General features: G+C 58.8%; 8 protein-coding genes across 8 annotated transcripts; 4 read left to right on the top strand and 4 right to left on the bottom strand.

Annotated features, from left to right (window-relative positions):
- Nucleotides 1–310: 310 nt before the first annotated feature.
- stp1 (Low molecular weight phosphotyrosine protein phosphatase) lies at nt 311–1,517 on the bottom strand. Its single transcript, XM_047988407.1, has 3 exons — nt 1,060–1,517; nt 856–947; nt 311–770 (listed from the first exon to the last, which is right to left on the bottom strand). Exons 1-3 carry the CDS (start codon nt 1,196–1,198, stop codon nt 513–515), a joined length of 489 nt encoding a protein of 162 aa, XP_047844402.1. The 5' UTR covers nt 1,199–1,517; the 3' UTR covers nt 311–512.
- An 889-nt stretch (nt 1,518–2,406) lies between these two features.
- On the bottom strand, nt 2,407–3,744 carry JDV02_006966 (uncharacterized protein). Its single transcript, XM_047988406.1, has one exon. It carries the CDS (start codon nt 3,451–3,453, stop codon nt 2,749–2,751), a length of 705 nt encoding a protein of 234 aa, XP_047844401.1. The 5' UTR covers nt 3,454–3,744; the 3' UTR covers nt 2,407–2,748.
- Nucleotides 3,745–4,000: 256 nt separating this feature from the next.
- Nucleotides 4,001–5,892, bottom strand: JDV02_006965 (uncharacterized protein). Its single transcript, XM_047988405.1, has 3 exons — nt 5,698–5,892; nt 5,291–5,590; nt 4,001–5,187 (listed from the first exon to the last, which is right to left on the bottom strand). The coding sequence occupies exons 1-3, from the start codon at nt 5,779–5,781 to the stop codon at nt 4,225–4,227; spliced, it is 1,347 nt and encodes a 448-aa protein (XP_047844400.1). The 5' UTR covers nt 5,782–5,892; the 3' UTR covers nt 4,001–4,224.
- Nucleotides 5,893–8,667: 2,775 nt separating this feature from the next.
- Nucleotides 8,668–9,003, top strand: JDV02_006964 (uncharacterized protein; the record flags this gene model as incomplete). The annotated part of the gene is made up of 1 exon (XM_047988404.1): nt 8,668–9,003. One exon carries the CDS (start codon nt 8,668–8,670, stop codon nt 9,001–9,003), a length of 336 nt encoding a protein of 111 aa, XP_047844399.1.
- An 814-nt stretch (nt 9,004–9,817) lies between these two features.
- Nucleotides 9,818–12,372, top strand: REX3 (RNA exonuclease 3). The gene has a single exon (XM_047988403.1). The coding sequence runs from the start codon at nt 10,223–10,225 to the stop codon at nt 12,200–12,202; it is 1,980 nt and encodes a 659-aa protein (XP_047844398.1). The 5' UTR covers nt 9,818–10,222; the 3' UTR covers nt 12,203–12,372.
- Nucleotides 12,319–13,514, bottom strand: PHB1 (Prohibitin-1, subunit of the prohibitin complex (Phb1p-Phb2p)). Its single transcript, XM_047988402.1, has 2 exons — nt 13,013–13,514; nt 12,319–12,945 (listed from the first exon to the last, which is right to left on the bottom strand). The coding sequence occupies exons 1-2, from the start codon at nt 13,340–13,342 to the stop codon at nt 12,430–12,432; spliced, it is 846 nt and encodes a 281-aa protein (XP_047844397.1). The 5' UTR covers nt 13,343–13,514; the 3' UTR covers nt 12,319–12,429.
- Nucleotides 13,515–13,650: 136 nt separating this feature from the next.
- Nucleotides 13,651–14,575, top strand: QCR8 (ubiquinol--cytochrome-c reductase subunit 8). Its single transcript, XM_047988401.1, has 4 exons — nt 13,651–13,790; nt 13,930–13,955; nt 14,199–14,376; nt 14,455–14,575. The coding sequence occupies exons 1-4, from the start codon at nt 13,735–13,737 to the stop codon at nt 14,510–14,512; spliced, it is 318 nt and encodes a 105-aa protein (XP_047844396.1). The 5' UTR covers nt 13,651–13,734; the 3' UTR covers nt 14,513–14,575.
- A 412-nt stretch (nt 14,576–14,987) lies between these two features.
- Nucleotides 14,988–16,291, top strand: JDV02_006960 (uncharacterized protein). The gene is made up of 2 exons (XM_047988400.1): nt 14,988–15,538; nt 15,651–16,291. The coding sequence occupies exons 1-2, from the start codon at nt 15,211–15,213 to the stop codon at nt 16,070–16,072; spliced, it is 750 nt and encodes a 249-aa protein (XP_047844395.1). The 5' UTR covers nt 14,988–15,210; the 3' UTR covers nt 16,073–16,291.
- The last annotated feature ends 184 nt before the right edge of the window (nt 16,292–16,475 follow it).

The following is a 16,475-nucleotide window of genomic DNA, read 5'->3' as shown; positions in this document are numbered from 1 at the left end:
CGGGCTGGGCCCGTAGGGCTGAGCCGCCTCCCAACTTTGGCTCGGAAATCGTGCCTGCCCGGCCCGATAACTACTTCTCGTATAATTGCGGCGAAGTCGCCGGTGGTGAGACAGCGATGCGACATGTCGCCATCGTTTCTTACCCGGCTCCACATGCGGCAGCCATCATGCCGCCGAAAGCCCAATGGTTGCTCACACACGTGGCGATGTCCGGCGCCTTCAGCAAAGATGCAGTCCATCCGGCGCGTACCCCCTGTTCGTCCCGCCTCAAGGTTGTTATCAACTCCCAGTGTTTGAGAAGAAAGCAATGCTATAGCCGTGAAACGACAACAAGTCTATTACAAGGATGTATGGGGTTGTCTATAAGAAGAAAAAGAAAATCATCCTCCAAGGAAACCGACCATCTATCGCTTGGGTATCACATCACGTATTTCTTCCGTCCGTCTCCCCTCCCAGCGCCCCTTCCACGGGCTTCAACCACCACCACCACCACTACTTCGTCCCGCGCGCGTCTATTGCTTGCCAACGGTCTCGTCCAGGAAGTTCTTGGCAAACCGGGAGCACTGTTCAAACGCCTTCTCGAACCCGTCGTGCCCGCCGTAGTACGGATCGCTGACGACCTCGGGCTTGCCCTTGCCGCTGAACTCGCCAAACAGCATCACCTTGGCCTTGGCCTCCGGGTTGCCGCGCTTCAGCCGCTGCAGGTCCGACAGGTTCGACCGGTCCATGGCGAAGATGTAGTCGAACTTTTCGAAGTCGGATGTCTGAAACTGCGTGTCGGAGGAGAGTGTCAGTCTCGAGCAGAACCGCCGCGGGGGTGGGGGAAGGGTTGAGAGACACGGGACGTGAGCATACCCTCCGCGCGTAGTGTTCGTAGTCGACAATGCCATTGGCCTCAAGCGTCGAAAGAGTCCGCGAGTCGGGCTCTTCGCCAGTATGGTACGCAGCTGTTCAGGTGGCAGGCGCAAAAAAACCCCATCAGTCAGCCATCGTCCCTGTTTCCCAAGTCTCGACTCCACTCAGACACGGGAAAGGTCAAGTTTGTTCCAAGAAACGCACCCGTGCCGCACGAGTCGATGCGCCCAATCTTGCCCTTGTAGGCTGGCTGCTGGGCGAGGTGCTGGAAGATGCCCTCGGCCATGGTCGACCGACAGATGTTGCCGAGACAGACGAACAGGACGGAGACGGGTTCGGGCATCGTTGCGCGCAACCGGGTTCGGCTGTGGTGCGCGGCGGGCGGTTGGGCGGGCGGAACTTGATGGCCGGGAGCAGGCGCGGACGAAAATGGAACTGCGCGAGTCGCGGAGCGGCGAGAGATCGCAGACCAATGCGGCAGTAATACGTTTCGGCTATGTAGTCTTTCCGAGTCGCGGGGAGGGTGAGGGGGCAACACGTTGGGAAGTCGAAAAGTTGCGCACGGCGGGCGATGACTTCGTATAAAATGCTCGCTCGCGTCGCGTCAAATTACCTACAGTAGGTAACTAGCCTGGAGCCCAGTCAGTCAGTCATCATCCAGTGCCTGGCTGGCCCCTCCCCCTCTCTAACCCCCCCCCCCCTGCGGTCCACCCGACTGGACCCTGCGACAGGGCCCTTCCTCTTCCGGGCTCTACGCCCGCTGCCATCATCGGGCACCGCGGCACGCTACTGATTACTATTTGGGCCCGAGCCCCCAGGTGGTGCCCGGTGGATCTGGCATCCCCCCCCCCCCCGCCCAGACCGTTGTCGACACTCATCACAACCTCAAGGCTGGGAAGGGGGCGGGGGCCTGGGGGGGGGGGATGGGGGCCGCTGACCGGCCGGCCGGTGGTCGCACGCAGTGGTGCTGGTGGCGGCCTCGTTGATAACAGCAGGCATCGGGTGCCGCTTACACTTTTACCACCGCATCAGTTCTAAGCTCTGACAAGCCGCTGCCTCAAAACCTCATGTCGACAAGTTAGTTGTAGTACGTACTTCGTACCTAATGATGGGCCGTTGTCTGCGTCCCACGCGTGATACCGCGTCCGCCCTCTGTTGCAACATACTCCCCGAATGGGCGCGTCCCCAGATTGGGCGCTTTTGAACCCCCCCCCACTAGACGCGGCGAACGGCCTCGGGATCTAAGAGAAAATAATCATTTCTAGCACGAGCATTGGCCCCCGGTTGTGCACCATGAGATTGCTAATTACCAACCGCAGTGGTGTTGCAGGTGTGGGCTCACTCGGTCCCCCTCTTCCAATCTCTTTGCGGCTTCAACTGGCCGTGTGTGGAGAGCCCTTGTGACCCAAGTCGGCTTGAGACAATAGTTGCACGACCGCCTTGACCGGTCAACGGGTGCGACGGCGGCTACGGAGTGTCTCGCGTCGCGCGGTAGACGCCTTCGACAGGCCACGCAAGGTCACCAAGATGTGTGCGCGTGTGTTTGTGTGTGTGTGTGTGCGCGTGTGTGTATCAGTCCTATATTGGCATCTGCTACTCCGTACCTACAGTGCTGCTCCTCGATGCAAGAGAGGGGATGTCACCCTATAGGCGGCGTGACAACGCACGAAATCTCTGCTCACCACGTCCCCCCGTGTCCTTCTCGGCCAGTCTCGACTTGTCTCCTCCATGCCCCAAGACCCCAAAAGACACAGACGCCTTGCTAAAGCGGGAGGGAAAATAAAACAAATCTGGTATACAGTAGGGATACACGATCCATCAGTCGTAAAACTTGGCAACGGCGACGGTCGTCGTCAGGCCGTGCCGGTATGATGTACAGCGAGGAAGCGGCTTTTACGCCAACTGCCTCTGTCGCTCGTTGCGGAGCGTCTCGAGCACGCCGATGACGCCGTTGTTGCGGATGCGCTCCAGCACCAGGCGCATGCCGTCCCGGCTCTTGCCCAGCTGGTCTAGCGTCTTGTTCGAGGCGAGGCTCTCGATGCTGCGCTGGATGCCCTTTGTGCCCCATCCGCCGATGAAGCCCGACAGCCAGCCTTGCTCCTGGGCCTGGTCGAGCTTGCCCCGCAGCTTCTCGCCGAGCCTCGACTTGAAGACGACCGACGTCAGGACGTCCGTCTCGTTGCGCGATGCCGCGGGGCCGCGGTCGGCCTCGGAGGGGAGGCTGAACTGCTGCTGCTCAATCACCGACAGCACGCTGGTAAAGTTGAGGTTGCGGCTCTCCGTCCTCATCCACCCTTCCTTGATGTCGACGACGCTCGTCTCGAGAATGTACGAGGCCTTCTCTGCGCCGGACCCGCCCGTTACGCTGCCCGGAAGCAGCTTGTAGATGGCCTTGGGCATGCGGCTCTTTTTGAGATGGATTCGCGTCGTGTGGAGCCGCTGTGTGACAGGATCAACATGGCTGGAGATGGTGTCGGTGCTGAGGACGTGGGTGGCGAACGGGTTCAGCTTGGGCGAGGAGTAGCGGAGGAAGTAGGCGAGGGTGACGGTAGGGAACGGGTGGGAGTAGGTATGTCCCGTCGTGTGCGTGAGCACCATTGTCACGAGTCGAGAGCTTGAAGGAGGCGTTGATGGCGGTGGTGACGGTGGTGATGGTGGTCGTCTGTGCTTTGCAGAGCTCGGCCGGGGACTTCGGCTCTGAACATGGATCGCGTGCCTCTTGGGTGCCGCAAGCCGAGCACCTAGAGTCGAATGCGCCTACCCTCGAAGAGAATCGCCGCAAGGTTCTCGCACCCGAGTTGATGTGATGCAGGGCGGGAGGGGATGGCGAGGCGAGGGCGGAGGGACGGAGGGAGGCGAAAGAGGGATGGAGTAGACGCTCCGACGTCTCCTGCAGCAGTCGGATGATCGCGATGCCAATGGCACCACGGCCCGGCCCTGCATTTTTTTCCTCGCTGACCTGCGGGAGCTGCGAATGCTGTGATTGGCCGCTGGTGCGGGGAAACGCGCCAGTGCGCCAATCTGGGGGCGCCGTCGCCACGTGACCATCACCAGAACGGTGCCAGCCAAGACACCAGGGCATGACGCTGAGACTTGACGCGGCCAAGCTTCACCCCATCAAGAGGGCGGGGGGGGGGGGGGTTGTGTTTCGAGAATGGGTTCAGCAGTTACCAAAACTATCGAAGCATTGTTGCCATACATGAGTCTGAGGTCTTGCCGTGTCTAGTCTCCCAACGCCTGTCTATACGCTCGCTCTTGATACAAAAACATACACCAGCCTTCATCATCCTCGGTCGCTAATAATTAGTATTTCTCTCCCAGAACCAACAGCACCACGGCGCTTCTCGTACGTCTTGTGCTCGGTGCAAATCATATCAGAAACTCGTCGCAGGCAAAGTGCTTCAGCACCACCCAGCCCTCATCAAACGTCTTCTTCTCCATACGCACAATGATGGCCGCATGCGCGTGGCGGTCGTTGTGGATCCAGACGGGATACTTGCGCCAGTTGAGCGAGTCGAGGGACCGGATCATTTCAAACTGGTACGGCGTCAGTGCCAGCGTGGGCTGCGTCGGCACCGACAGCCTCCTCTCCCGGCTCAGCAAGCTCCTCTCCTCGGGCCCCATGTCGTAGTCGTCGTCCTCGTCCTCGGTCGCCAGGTACTCCTGATTCTGGGAGCTGTTGAGCGCCTCGTATGCATTCTCGACTTCTCCGCGCAGTTCCTTGATCAGCAGCGGCACCCGGTACTCCTCGATGTTGAGGTTCGTCCTGCCTGTCTCATGCTTCTTTATGCGCCCAGAGCTGCGGATGGTCTGGATCACCGAGTTGCACAGAAACGCAATGGTGCCGATGGGCACGAAGACTGCAACCAGGAGCATGAATGGTATGCGCTTGACCCACCGGATCGTGGTGGCTGTGACGGAGGATATCGTTGCCGGCTGTGAGACCTTTGGTCGCGGTGCGATTGGCGTCGCGGGATCCAGAATGACGCCCTCACAGCCCTTGAGGTAGTTGACCCGGATGTTATCCATGTTGCGCCGATAGGGGTCTGTCTTGAAGATGCCGGTGGTGTAATACACTGCACTTCGGTCGTTGACGATGTTTGTGTACAATGTATGTCTCTTAAACTTGCGCATCCCCCGCATGAAGATGGACGAGGGGTCGGCGAGGACGGACAGCAGGGGGCGTCCAGTATCGCGGAAGCTGTCAATGGTGAAGAGCTGCCTCCCGGACATGGACAGGCTCCGCGCTCCGACCACGTTCCACACATTGTTGTGCCAGCCCTTGAGGGGCGTGCGGACACCGAGATGCGGCGAGGCAAAAGTGGTGAAGTTCTGGCGGGGACGAGTCCGTCAGCGCGCGCAAGGCCGGACGGAATGCTGCTGCCCAGCGGACGGGCGGGTGGACAGCGGGCGGACGGGTGGGCGGGGACCATACCATGCACTCGACTGTATCGAGGATGCCCTTGGCGTAGAGCAGGCCCACGGCGTATCGCGAGACCAGGCCGCCGAGGGAGTAGCCGACGATGCTGAGCTTGGTGATGCTGCCTCCTCGGGCCTCGATGACGCGAAGCTCCTCCTCAATCTCGGCGCAGACGCGCTCGCCGCCGAGCTCGATGCCGTCATACGTGAAGCTGCCGCTGTTGCGCTTCGCGAGGAGCATATACAGCTCGTCGCGGGAATGCTCGGCCCGCAGGCTTTTGGCTATGTTTCTCATGTGGTTCGGGTTCCCCCAGAGCTGTGGCACGGCGTGTGTGAGCGCTGGTGACGTGCATTGTACTCGTTCGGCACGCCGGCACCATGCACGGTGACGACGATGTCGCATGGGCGGTGGAGGCGGCTTACCCCGTGCACGAGGACGCAGAGATGGTCGGCCTTGGAGCTGCCGCCCATGTAGTCCATGGTGGTGGACTCTGCTTCTCGTGACATTGCGACGGCTGGCGGCGAGAGGCCTGTTGGGAGACGATGTGCTACCAGTGCACCTGTATATGCGTCGTCTACGAAGTTAGTAGTCCTAGGTAGGTACGGGGGGATTAGCGGTCGTCTTTTAGTGATAGTATACCGGAGTCTCGGGGCAGTTGGCAACCCCAACGGATATCGGGACCACTGCCCAACGTCCAGTGGAGCCCGGCACCGCACCCCAGTCGTTTGGAGCGCCTGTCCCAGTGCCTAGGTAGGCTCCCTGTATCCTGGCGCTACACCCGCTCTATCCGTCCCTCCCTCGGGCCCGCGCCCACGAGGTGGCTCACGCACGGACATGGAACCTACATGATCCATGTCGTGCCAGGCACTGCCTGCACCCGCTGACAAGCACATGCGTCCGTCCCGTGTCTCGACAGACGTTTACGACCCGTTCTTGGACCGGGGGAGCCGAGGAACCTTTGGATTGCTCCCGCCGCCTCTTCGCCCGACCGACCGACGTGCCGGCCAGCCAAGACGGCACGCCCTGCAACGCTGCACCGATGTCTTAGCATGCCGTCTACCATCTACCTTGGATCGCGGGCGACTCTCCCCCCTTTTGCAATAGCGGCATTGAGAGCTTTTGACCAAGGCAGAACAGAACGGGTGCCGCGCAACTGCAGCAGGCTGGGCGGGCTAGCGGCAGGGTGCAAGCCCCCCCTCGACGGGCTATATTGGCATATCCCTCCTGCCGCAACAGGCCGATGACCTAGGCTCGCGTAAGCTTATCTATTGGCACGAGCCATCAAGCAGTCAATAACCGCGGAAAAGCCATTAAAATACGTGTTGCAACGCCGCTATGTAAGTACGTGGCCCGATATGTGTGTCTTGCCCGTCGTGTGTATTAGTCCGCTGCTGGGGCGCCTAGCCGCACCTGCCTTGATACGTTGCGTTCGTTGCTGCTTACCTATTGAAGAATGATGCTGCCGTTGATTGAATACGTGCCTCGTATTTGTGCCGTGCATAGCTCGTGGTCGTATATTCGAGTCGTAGCCGTCATCTTCTTTTTATAGAGTATATGTCCGCAGATCGTTATAGAAAGGGCATTATTAGCCGGCATCTACAAGGTGCCGGCGAGCAATCTGCTTGTTACCTATTTTTTCGGAAAGAGCAACCACCCTGAATAGTAAAAGTCAAATCCTTTCAAATAAGCTCTTGGCTCACCATGGCTTTTAGGCTCTCAACGTGTCAGACCGACGCTGTTGCGAAACGTAAACCGACAGGTAGGTATGAAGGGACGCACGTCGGGCCCGTGACTATTCCCATTGCCGTTTTCGCCACTTACAAGGCATCAAGTCCATGCACGTCTGTCATTGTGCGAGCTATCGCTCTCCCTGGTTGCCGTCCCATCTTGCAGTTGCAATGCGCCACCGGATCTCTCGTGCTGCGCCAGCCGGCCACCGGATCTCTCCCAGGCGCCATTTCCCACATTCTCGGGTGAAATGGTCTCTCATATGCACTCCTATTCAACATTGTCCTACTTGTAATTGTCTTGAAAAACGAGATAGATCGCGCGTCACGCAATCCACCTCCAAATGTTGGCCGGTTGTTTCTGGAGCATGGGCGCGCCGCTGGCATCACCGGTCCGAGATGCGTCAGTGCCTCGGGCGCCAGCTTGACAGATGAATAAACGGGCCAGTGGTCCTCTGTGCCGCCTGGACCTCACACGTTTCATCTGCTGTACATACGCACGAGTCTGGGCTGCCACTGCTCGGCACTTCGTCCTCGAGGCTCGCGGGGGGCGACGGGCCGTCGTCACACCGGCGGCGATGGAAGCCAAGTGTGTCTATCTCGCCTAACACGACAGGATCTAGCTAAGCTGAGACGTATGCATGCGACTTGCACTTCATGCAAGAGCCAATCCGTCTCGATCCTCCCAATATCGTGAGGCCTCGACTATTCCAGCACTGGTGATAATGCTGCTCTTCGGAGCCTCCGCTCCCCCCATGCAAGCCTGGCTTTCCTGTATAGACTACGATGACATCTGCGACTTCCGCTTTCTGCATCACGCATGAAGTTGGTGTTGTCAATGCTGAGGACTCCTCCAATGCCGTTGCATTCCCGTAAAGCGCCCCTCAAACATCGTCTGTACCAGTTACAATCTCGTTCACGGCTACGATGCAACGCGAATCCGCAAGCCCACGTAAATGAGTCTAGAACTTCGGAAACTTATCATCATGCTGATCAGCAATGAAGCTGGACGTTGGAGGACACGTAGATACTTCATGCCATCTCTCACAATGAGGGCCGTGGAGAGTCATCGCCAGTACGGCAGACAAAATATGCTGTTCATGACTTTGGGAGGGCAGAGAACGAAAAGCCCACTTATTTCCCAAACATTTCTCCGAGATCTGTATCTGCACTTGGAGTTTGACTGGTACCGTTGCACGTTCCCCTCCCCTCTTGCCGCCCTCTGCTGTGCGGTCTGAATACTAGGTCACTCCATCGATGATCGGGTCATCGGCGGCCCATACCCCCTCAAAGCATCGCTCTGCCGTGTAACGCGCTAGCTCCCGTCTTGACGAGGTTCACGGCCCGTTCAATGAAGCTGTCCACACGGGAACCCACGAAGTGGAAGAGGCATCGGAACGCGATGGCGGCAGACGGCCTGCTGAAGCTCTGAAAACAGCCTCGTGCATGCGGGACAAGAGTGTTGAGTGATCAGATGGGTGAGAACCTCGAGCGGGGGTTTGTGCTGGAGGACTGGTAACTGCGGTCGAGAAAAACTATAAAGCAGGAGGGAAGCCCCGAGACCAGAAGGGCTTGAAGAGCATCACTCAACAGTCAAGCATCTACAACTACAAAGCTATACACACTGCAACAATCACTCATCACCTCCCCCCATTTCTCACGAAAATGAAGTTCTCCACTGCCATCATCAGCATTGCTGCCCTTCTCTCCTCTGCTGAGGCGTGTAAGTGCATCTCCAGCATCGGCAACAACGTCGAGGCCACTCGCGCGTGCTGCCAGGAGGCTGGTAGCACGGCCAACAGCTCGGGCGACTGCCCGGCCGGCAACATCAGCAACAATCTCAGCAGGTTTGCTTCGTGCTGCAGGTCCTATGACACGCGCTCTGACTGTCGCTGCCCCATCGGCTGTGCTCGCAAGGAGCTTGAGGCGAAACACTTGGCGGAAGGCAAGGTACCCCCCACCGAGGATGAGGTCAAGGCCCTGCTCGCCAAGTACGAGTGATGGATGGTTCTCGCCTAGGCGTGAACAACTCAGCGCCCCTCTCGCCTACTCGGGCCTGGGTCTCGCGCCTGGACATCGTCTTCGACTTGGTCAACACGCACACAGACAAGCAGGCTGCTGAGAGTAGCCACGGTCGACCTACGGTCAAGACGCACAGCCATCGGCTCCGCAACTACCAACTACTTCCGTAGGAAGAGTCTGTCTATCGGTTACCCACTTCAACTGGATCTTCTTGGGTTGGGCAATTTGAAAGGCTGATGGGCAGGTCGTCTCGTGGGGGGAGTGAAACTTGAGTTGGTAGTTGGTAAATTGAACTATATACACTCGTTTGCAATTATCAAACTTATTACCCCAGCTTGTCAATGCGGCTACCGTAACTCATGGATGTGCACTCCAGTGAACTTCGTACCCTTCTTCGTAGACTATCAGATCGCTGATCTGGCGGCGCATGGTGCAGGGTAGTTGGCTTGTCAAGACCTCGGGATGCATTTGCCGTGCAAAGGCAGAGACGACTAGACGCACACTGAAGTCAATGGAGTTTTAATAGAGAGGGTACACGATAGTCTTTTGCTATGGCGGAGCGGCGTAGACTGGAGGTAGCCGAGGTGCGAAGTAGGTCTGTTTCCAAGTCCCGCACAGTGATGCTTATATGTACGAAGTAGCTTCTTTCCATTCCACTGCATGCAATCAGTTTCGCCGTCTCAGCAGCCGGTCAAGCCCTGCAGCGCCTAAACGTCGGGGCGCAGCGCCTAGGTACTAATCCAGCGCACCCGCACCCACACCCGGGCACCTCAGTGGAGGAGCTGCAGCTCGCAAGGACGCCCATGTTTCAACACAAACATCACCTCACCTCCCGAACAAACGTGGTGAGCTTCCAGCGCCACCACCCAACGGACATCCTTTTGTTCGAGCCCGAAGGCTGCCCTGCAAGCACAGGGAAGCCCGACGGAAACTCAGACGCTACCCGAGGTACTCTACAGTATACCCTTAGGCTCCCCAGCGCAACTGCTTGTCTGTGTTCATGTGTCACCCCCTCTCACCACGTTCCACGTTTCCACTCTTTGTCCTCGGGATGCCGCATGCTAATTGCTTGCCGCCAGGCAAAAGGAGCCAGCCCGATGATGACGAGCAACACGTGTCGTAGCTGCTAGTACTACAGTACGCTGCCAATTTTTCGACTAATCGAGCTCACCGGCGAGCCTGGCTCGTTACGGTGACGATGAGCATCGCCCTCAAGCACATCCCATGTCCAGCTGGCGACAAGTGCACTGCATTTCAGTGCATATTTGGCCATAAGGGTGATCAGGCACAAGAGGCGCCTTCAACCGCGGCACAGGGAGGCAACAGCCAGAAACAGGCTCGGGAAGATGACCATGGTTCATCAGACGGACCCAGGAAGCGTCTCAGGGTCGCCCAAGGAGATGCCGTGAAGACTGCACGCGACTCATCCCAACAAGGCACAAATAAAACGCCCGATGAGACCACCAAACGACTCGCGAAACCTCTCACTGCCACCCGGCCCGTGTCACCACCGCCACTTTCGCGATCGCGCCCATCAGGTGCCGCGGCGGACACGCCTCAAGCGCCCTTTGTCCCGCCCAAGAAACCTACGACCGCGTCTTTCACAGGCACAAAACCCCCAGAGCCCGCACCGCCTGCTGCGAAGAAAAAGACTGAGAGTCTCAATCCTCGCCTACTGAAGAGCTCGCCCGCCAGCCACGAGACTCGCCTCAAGCTTCTGCGTCTGATGCACAACGAGTTCGTGCGGTTGAACACAGAGATCAAGAAGGACGCCAGCGAACAAGAGCTTCGTATTGTACTCTCTGATCAAGAACTTATTAGCAGAGCCCTCGACGAAGAGCAAAAGGCGGCCGTGGAGAAGCCCGCCGTCTACCCCAATGTCATGAAAAACAAGGTCATGCAATACAAGCGCATGGGGGCAGCGCAGTGGAAGTCGGAACGGGAGAAGGAGCTGCAAGGAGCTCAGCAGAAGTCAGCCGCCGGTAATCTGTCGGACGGACCCCCCAAGAAGATCGCGACGGGCCTGCCGCAAGCCAAGGAGGTGGAGCTTCTCAGGCGCATCATCACACCGATACAGAGCCTGTCCAAACATGGTTATGTTCCGACTGTTCCGACAGACAATGCCATTGACGAAGCCCGCAAAGGCGTCAAGGCGGCCAAAGGATGGGAAGTATGCGATCGCTGCCGTCAACGATTCCAAGTCTTTCCCGGTCGACGCGAAGAAGACGGAGCGCTCACCTCAGGAGGATCGTGCAACTTTCACTGGGGCAAGACATATGTCCCGCCCAAAGCGCCTGGCGACAGGAGCCGGGTAGCCAAAAGATACCAGTGTTGCGGCCAGGAAGTCGGCGACTCAGTTGGCTGCATCACGCATGACCACCACGTGTACAAGACTACGGACGCGGCTAGGCTGGCTGCCGTGCTCAACTTTGCGGAAACACCAGCCAACGACCTCGCCCCGATCGATAAAGCGGTCTGCTTTGACTGCGAGATGGGCTACACCGTCCATGGCATGGAGCTGATACGTCTAACTGCCACCGCATGGCCCGATGGCAAAGAACTCTTGGACGTTCTCGTTCAACCTCTCGGAGAAATCCTTGACCTCAACTCTCGGTACTCTGGAGTCTGGCCGGACGATTTGGCCCAGGCTCCGTCGTGGGCCGACAGCCTTGATCCAACGCCATCTAAGAGCGGCGAGGAGACCGGCAGCGAAGAGGGCGAGATCAAGTCGACCAAGAAGAACCTCAAGAAGGTATCCTCGCCGGAAGTAGCGAGGGATCTGCTCTTCTCGCTCATCTCGCCCTCGACCCCTCTCGTGGGCCACGGACTGGAGAACGACCTCAACGCCGTTCGCGTCGTGCACCAAAACGTCGTCGACACGGTGCTGCTCTATCCGCACCAGGCAGGGCTGCCCTATCGCTACGGTCTCAAGAAGCTCATGCAAGATCACCTGAACCGCAAAATCCAACAGGAGACAGGACCCAAGGCCCTGGGCCACGACTCTGCGGAAGACGCTCGGGCGGCCGGCGACCTGGCGCGGCTGAAGGTGATGAATCTTTGGCAGGACATGCGGCGTGTAGGATATCGACTCGTAGATGGCGAGATCACAGCACCGGGAGCGAGCGGCGGCAAGAATGGGGGATTGACAGAGGAGTTTCTCGAGGAGAAGGCAACCTGACAGCTTCCCCTGCAGACACTTTAGGCTACGACGACAGTGGCCAAGAGACCAGATCCGCGTAGTTTATGCAGACACCAACCAAGAGGGAGGTCTGCGACAAGCAGGATTTAAGAAGCGTTGGGCGTGTCCTGTTCCATTACTCCCAAGCCTAATGTTACATGGTCGCTGTGATGATGTACACCCTGATGCGACAAAGCGGGGATTTCCCTCCATCCACCTCTGCTCACTCATGCCCTGCCCACCGACAACAGGTACTGACCCCCGCCACCGTTCTTGCCTCCACTGGGCAAGTACGCCACGTTGGGGTTGGACGACAGCGTCGCCGCAATATCCCTGCTGGCCTCGATCTTTCGGACCTGAATCAAGCCGTCGCCGGCCTTGGAGATGGCCTTGGAGATGGCCTCTGCGCTCTCGGCCTCGCCCTCGGCGCGGATGACGTTGGCCTGGCGCTCTTGCTCTGCGCGCTCGACGATGAAGCGGGCGCGCTCGGCGTCCTGCTGGGCGATTTGCTTCTGCTCGACGGCCTTTGTGAACTCGCGGCCAAAGGTCATGTGCGTGATGGACACGTCCTCGAGAGCAATGTTGAACTCGGCGGCGCGGCGGGTCAGCTCGCTGCGGATGCGCTGCGAGACGGTCTCTCGCTGGGTGATGAGCTCGGCGGCGTCAAATTGCGCGACGATGGCCTTGAGGACTTCGTTGCCGATGGAGGGCAGGACTCGCTCATCGTAGTCGACACCGAGGTTCTGGGCGGCCGTTGGTTAGCCTTCTCTACATACTTCGTACATATTGCACGCTGCCTGGCGAGCTCACCTGGTAGATCCTGGGCAAGGCCTTGACGTTTGGCCGATGCAGCACTCGCAGCGTCAGGCTGACCATCTGCAAATCCTTGCTGCCCGTCGTGGTGGCGATGTTGCGCGGCTTGGTGCGCACGTCGAAGATGATGCTGCGCTGCAGCCAAGGGACGAGCAAGTGCGTGCCCTCGTTGATGACGTCCTCCTTGACACCGGATATCCGGTCGAAAATGACTGCTCTGGTGCCGCCCTTGACGTCGAAGAGGGACTGGCTGACGAGGAACGCGCCGGCCGAGGCGGGTACGGCCATCCGGTACACCCAGTTGAGGGCTCGCGCCGTGCTCGCCATGGTTGCAGCTAGGCGGGGCCGACGGCGGTGTGAGAGGGCAGGAAGTCGGTTGTTGGGATAAAAGCTGCGTGTTGTTGGCGAGGAGCAGGCACGAGGTTGCTGACGCTCACGGCTTGCTCGAAGGGTCGTCGACTCGTTGCTGCTGGCGGGTGAGTGAGTGAGCGGGCGAGCTTCTCTGCTAGTTCAGCAGTGATCCGGCCAAGGCTGATTCTCGGGTGTAGTAGGCATTTTGGCGCTAAGCCTGTTGTGGAAAGCTCGGCTGGATGGCGGGACTGGGTCAGCGGTTTTCTCGACTTCCTCGTCCGCCCGAGCGACCATTGATTTACCTTCTGCTTCCCAACCCGCCACGGCACCCCCGAGGAATCGACGACACCGAGCTCTAGACTGCCACGATGCGTCCGACGCAACCTCTCCGCGCCAGCGGCGCCCCCGACTACCGAATTGGAACGTACGTGTGATCCATTGGTGGCCGGCTGGATGCGCGCGCGGGCGCGGCTGCGGCTTTTCCCGTGCCGAGCGACGACCCTCCCGCGGCGCATCGGCGGCCGCAACGATTGTTTGACGGCGTGGGGCTAACTTGAATTCAGCTACTTGGGCGGCTGGGGCTCCTTTGGTGAGTGAATCTCGTCGATTGATAGTGACTCGATGCGGATGCGGCGGTTCGGCATTGGGACACTCTCGACAACGCAACACCCTCGTCCGCACATGTGACCGAAGCAAGGCGAATCTCTTTGGCGTTGGGGCGGGCGTATTGGCCTTGCTCATATACATGCGACGCGGAGTGAGGGGCGCAGCGGCCGTCGAAGGGGGACTTGCGATAATTATCAAAGACAGGGCAGGGCTAACGCGCGCGCAGGCGGCACCAAGCAGAAGGGCATCGTCTCCTACGGCGTCGCTGCCAACCGCCAAAACCCCTTCGCCGGCGCCTTCCACGACGCCATCTTCAACACCTTCCGCCGCACCAAGTCCCAGATCTTCTACTGGCTGCCTCCCCTGGTTGCCGGCTACTACCTCATGAACTGGGCCACTGAGCGGTACGTCGTCTCCGGGAGCATCCATGCCGGTGCCCCTGCGAAATCTGGCAGGTCTTCATGTTCTGACACAAACTACAGCAACCACTACCTTCAGTCCAAGGCTGGCCGTGCCGAGTTTGCCGACGAGGAGGAGTAAGTTATCGGACGGGTGGAGGAGGTCCCCGGACCATGTACATCACTGCCTAGAGAAATAGACGTGTTTGACTACTCTAGTCGCGATTCGCTTTGTCAAACTCCTGTTCATACGTGCTTAAAGCTCAATGCGCCCCACACTTGGTTGGTCAGGTATATTTGCCCGTACGAAGTAGGGATTGCATGAGTGATGGAAACCAGTCGCCTTGCTGTAATCATTCCAGTCGCCAGGACTGCCATCAGCGCCTGTAGCATCATTCTCGACAACATAAGATTTCATGGCCATTTATGCCATTCATATCCCACTGATTACCGGCACCAGTATTTTCAGCCCGTCTTATAGTCTATAAATGGCTGATGATTGGCTTCAATGAAGGCGTTGTCGATATATGTTGGGTCACGTGACACACTCCCCGCGGAACCGGCGCTACGAGCGGCCGAAAATTTGGCAGAGCTCCCCTCACAGTAGGCAAAAGTTTGGATTTTGTAGAAAAATTTCAGGCGAGCGACAGCGACACCCAGTTTCCTGCCGAACCGCTCGCAACAACCACCACCACCACCACCGACCCATTGGACCAGCCGCCACCGTGCACTGGCAGACGGACATTCCGCACATTTCGACACACCTCCTACAGGGCCCAATTGTTTGTCCCAACACAATTTGTCTGTCCCGCCGGCAGAGCACCTTTCAAATTCGAAGCCATGGCCGCCGAGAGACCAGACAAGAAGGACAAGAAGGAGAAGAAGGAGAAGCGCGCCAGCGATGAGACGGGCGTGAGCAAGTCCAAGAAGGAGAAGAAGGAAAAGAAGGAGAAGAAGGACAAGCTCGCGGCCGCACTGGAGGAGAAGCTGCAGAAGGATGCCGCCGCCCAGAGCGCCGGCAAGGCCGCGGCGGCGGCGGACGACGACGACGACTCAGATATGGAGGAGGCCAAGGAGGAACTGCCGCTGGAGCGGACCGTCGTTCCCTTTGCGGTGCCCGTCGCGGACGAGAAGGGCATGAAGAAGGTCTACAAGACGATCCGAAAAGGTGCGTTTGTTGGCCCCATTGTCCCTCAGGGAACGGGGAGGACCCTACGGGCTTCCTCTCTGCACATGTGCAGCAGCAGTCGCATTACCTGCTAACACGGATCATCACGCAGCGGCCAAGAACGGCACTCTCAAGCGCGGCGTCAAGGAGGTGGTCAAGACACTGCGCAAGTCGTCCCCCTCGGCCCCCGGATACACGGGCTTCCCCGGCGTGGTCGTCATCGCCGGCGACATCTCGCCGCAGGACGTCATCTCGCACATCCCCGTGCTGTGCGAGGACCACAACGTGCCCTTCATCTTCGTGACGTCGCGCGCGGAGCTGGGCGCGTCGGCCAAGACGAAGCGCCCGACGAGCGTCGTCATGATCATGGAGAAGGCCGAGGGCAAGAAGAAGGCGGCGGCGGCTAAGGGCGCCGACAAGGACAAGGACGACGAGGGCGAGGGCTTTGGTGAGGCCTACGCGTCGCTGGTCAAGTACGCGCAAAAGGAGTACACGAAGCAGGCGTTTTGGGCCAAGGGCGAGTCCAAGGCATGAATGAGGGTGAGCGCGTCGAAGCGCGGGACGAGACGGCAGGAGTGGCTGGTTCTATGACCTGAGGGCGCGGCGACGCTGTGTGCCATGGTGCGTGTGGTGGTGGCTTCAATCTGGCTGTACAAATACCAGAGGTTTGGCTTGCAAGGCCGGACGGACAGGGCGGCGTTCAGGTTTACTCTGCATTAACAAGGCATACACATTTTTTTCCTCTCTTGCAAGATTGAAGTTGGACGACTACTGGTTGCATGGGGCACGCGGATTTCCCTGATCTCTGAGCGGTGGTGAAATGATTATCTGATTTATAACGATGGCAAAGATCCGACTCCGGTCCGCCCATTTCCCCAACCCACGACTCTTATCCAGACACACAAGAAGCGCGCCCCCCATTTAAATTACACTGCGA

This window comes from Purpureocillium takamizusanense, chromosome 6 (genome assembly GCF_022605165.1).
Source record: "Purpureocillium takamizusanense chromosome 6, complete sequence".
In the NCBI taxonomy this organism is placed as follows: domain Eukaryota; kingdom Fungi; phylum Ascomycota; class Sordariomycetes; order Hypocreales; family Ophiocordycipitaceae; genus Purpureocillium; species Purpureocillium takamizusanense.
This window is presented reverse-complemented; position numbering and strand designations above follow the sequence as displayed.

What these genes read in the sequence shown, in the direction of transcription:
- stp1 (XM_047988407.1), bottom strand. Translation starts at nt 1,198, where the DNA reads ATGCCCGAACCCGTCTCCGTCCTGTTCGTCTGTCTCGGCAACATCTGT. An exon ending in CATCGACTCGTGCGGCACGG is followed by an intron (nt 948 to 1,059) that starts GTGCGTTTCTTG and finishes CCACCTGAACAG; the next exon opens with CTGCGTACCATACTGGCGAA. An exon ending in ACGAACACTACGCGCGGAGG is followed by an intron (nt 771 to 855) that starts GTATGCTCACGT and finishes TCCGACACGCAG; the next exon opens with TTTCAGACATCCGACTTCGA.
- JDV02_006966 (XM_047988406.1), bottom strand. Translation starts at nt 3,453, where the DNA reads ATGGTGCTCACGCACACGACGGGACATACCTACTCCCACCCGTTCCCT.
- JDV02_006965 (XM_047988405.1), bottom strand. Translation starts at nt 5,781, where the DNA reads ATGTCACGAGAAGCAGAGTCCACCACCATGGACTACATGGGCGGCAGC. An exon ending in TCTGCGTCCTCGTGCACGGG is followed by an intron (nt 5,591 to 5,697) that starts GTAAGCCGCCTC and finishes GCCGTGCCACAG; the next exon opens with CTCTGGGGGAACCCGAACCA. An exon ending in TCGATACAGTCGAGTGCATG is followed by an intron (nt 5,188 to 5,290) that starts GTATGGTCCCCG and finishes CGTCCCCGCCAG; the next exon opens with AACTTCACCACTTTTGCCTC.
- REX3 (XM_047988403.1), top strand. Translation starts at nt 10,223, where the DNA reads ATGAGCATCGCCCTCAAGCACATCCCATGTCCAGCTGGCGACAAGTGC.
- PHB1 (XM_047988402.1), bottom strand. Translation starts at nt 13,342, where the DNA reads ATGGCGAGCACGGCGCGAGCCCTCAACTGGGTGTACCGGATGGCCGTA. An exon ending in CCTTGCCCAGGATCTACCAG is followed by an intron (nt 12,946 to 13,012) that starts GTGAGCTCGCCA and finishes ACGGCCGCCCAG; the next exon opens with AACCTCGGTGTCGACTACGA.
- QCR8 (XM_047988401.1), top strand. Translation starts at nt 13,735, where the DNA reads ATGCGTCCGACGCAACCTCTCCGCGCCAGCGGCGCCCCCGACTACCGA. An exon ending in CCCGACTACCGAATTGGAAC is followed by an intron (nt 13,791 to 13,929) that starts GTACGTGTGATC and finishes ACTTGAATTCAG; the next exon opens with CTACTTGGGCGGCTGGGGCT. An exon ending in ATGAACTGGGCCACTGAGCG is followed by an intron (nt 14,377 to 14,454) that starts GTACGTCGTCTC and finishes CACAAACTACAG; the next exon opens with CAACCACTACCTTCAGTCCA.
- JDV02_006960 (XM_047988400.1), top strand. Translation starts at nt 15,211, where the DNA reads ATGGCCGCCGAGAGACCAGACAAGAAGGACAAGAAGGAGAAGAAGGAG. An exon ending in CTACAAGACGATCCGAAAAG is followed by an intron (nt 15,539 to 15,650) that starts GTGCGTTTGTTG and finishes ATCATCACGCAG; the next exon opens with CGGCCAAGAACGGCACTCTC.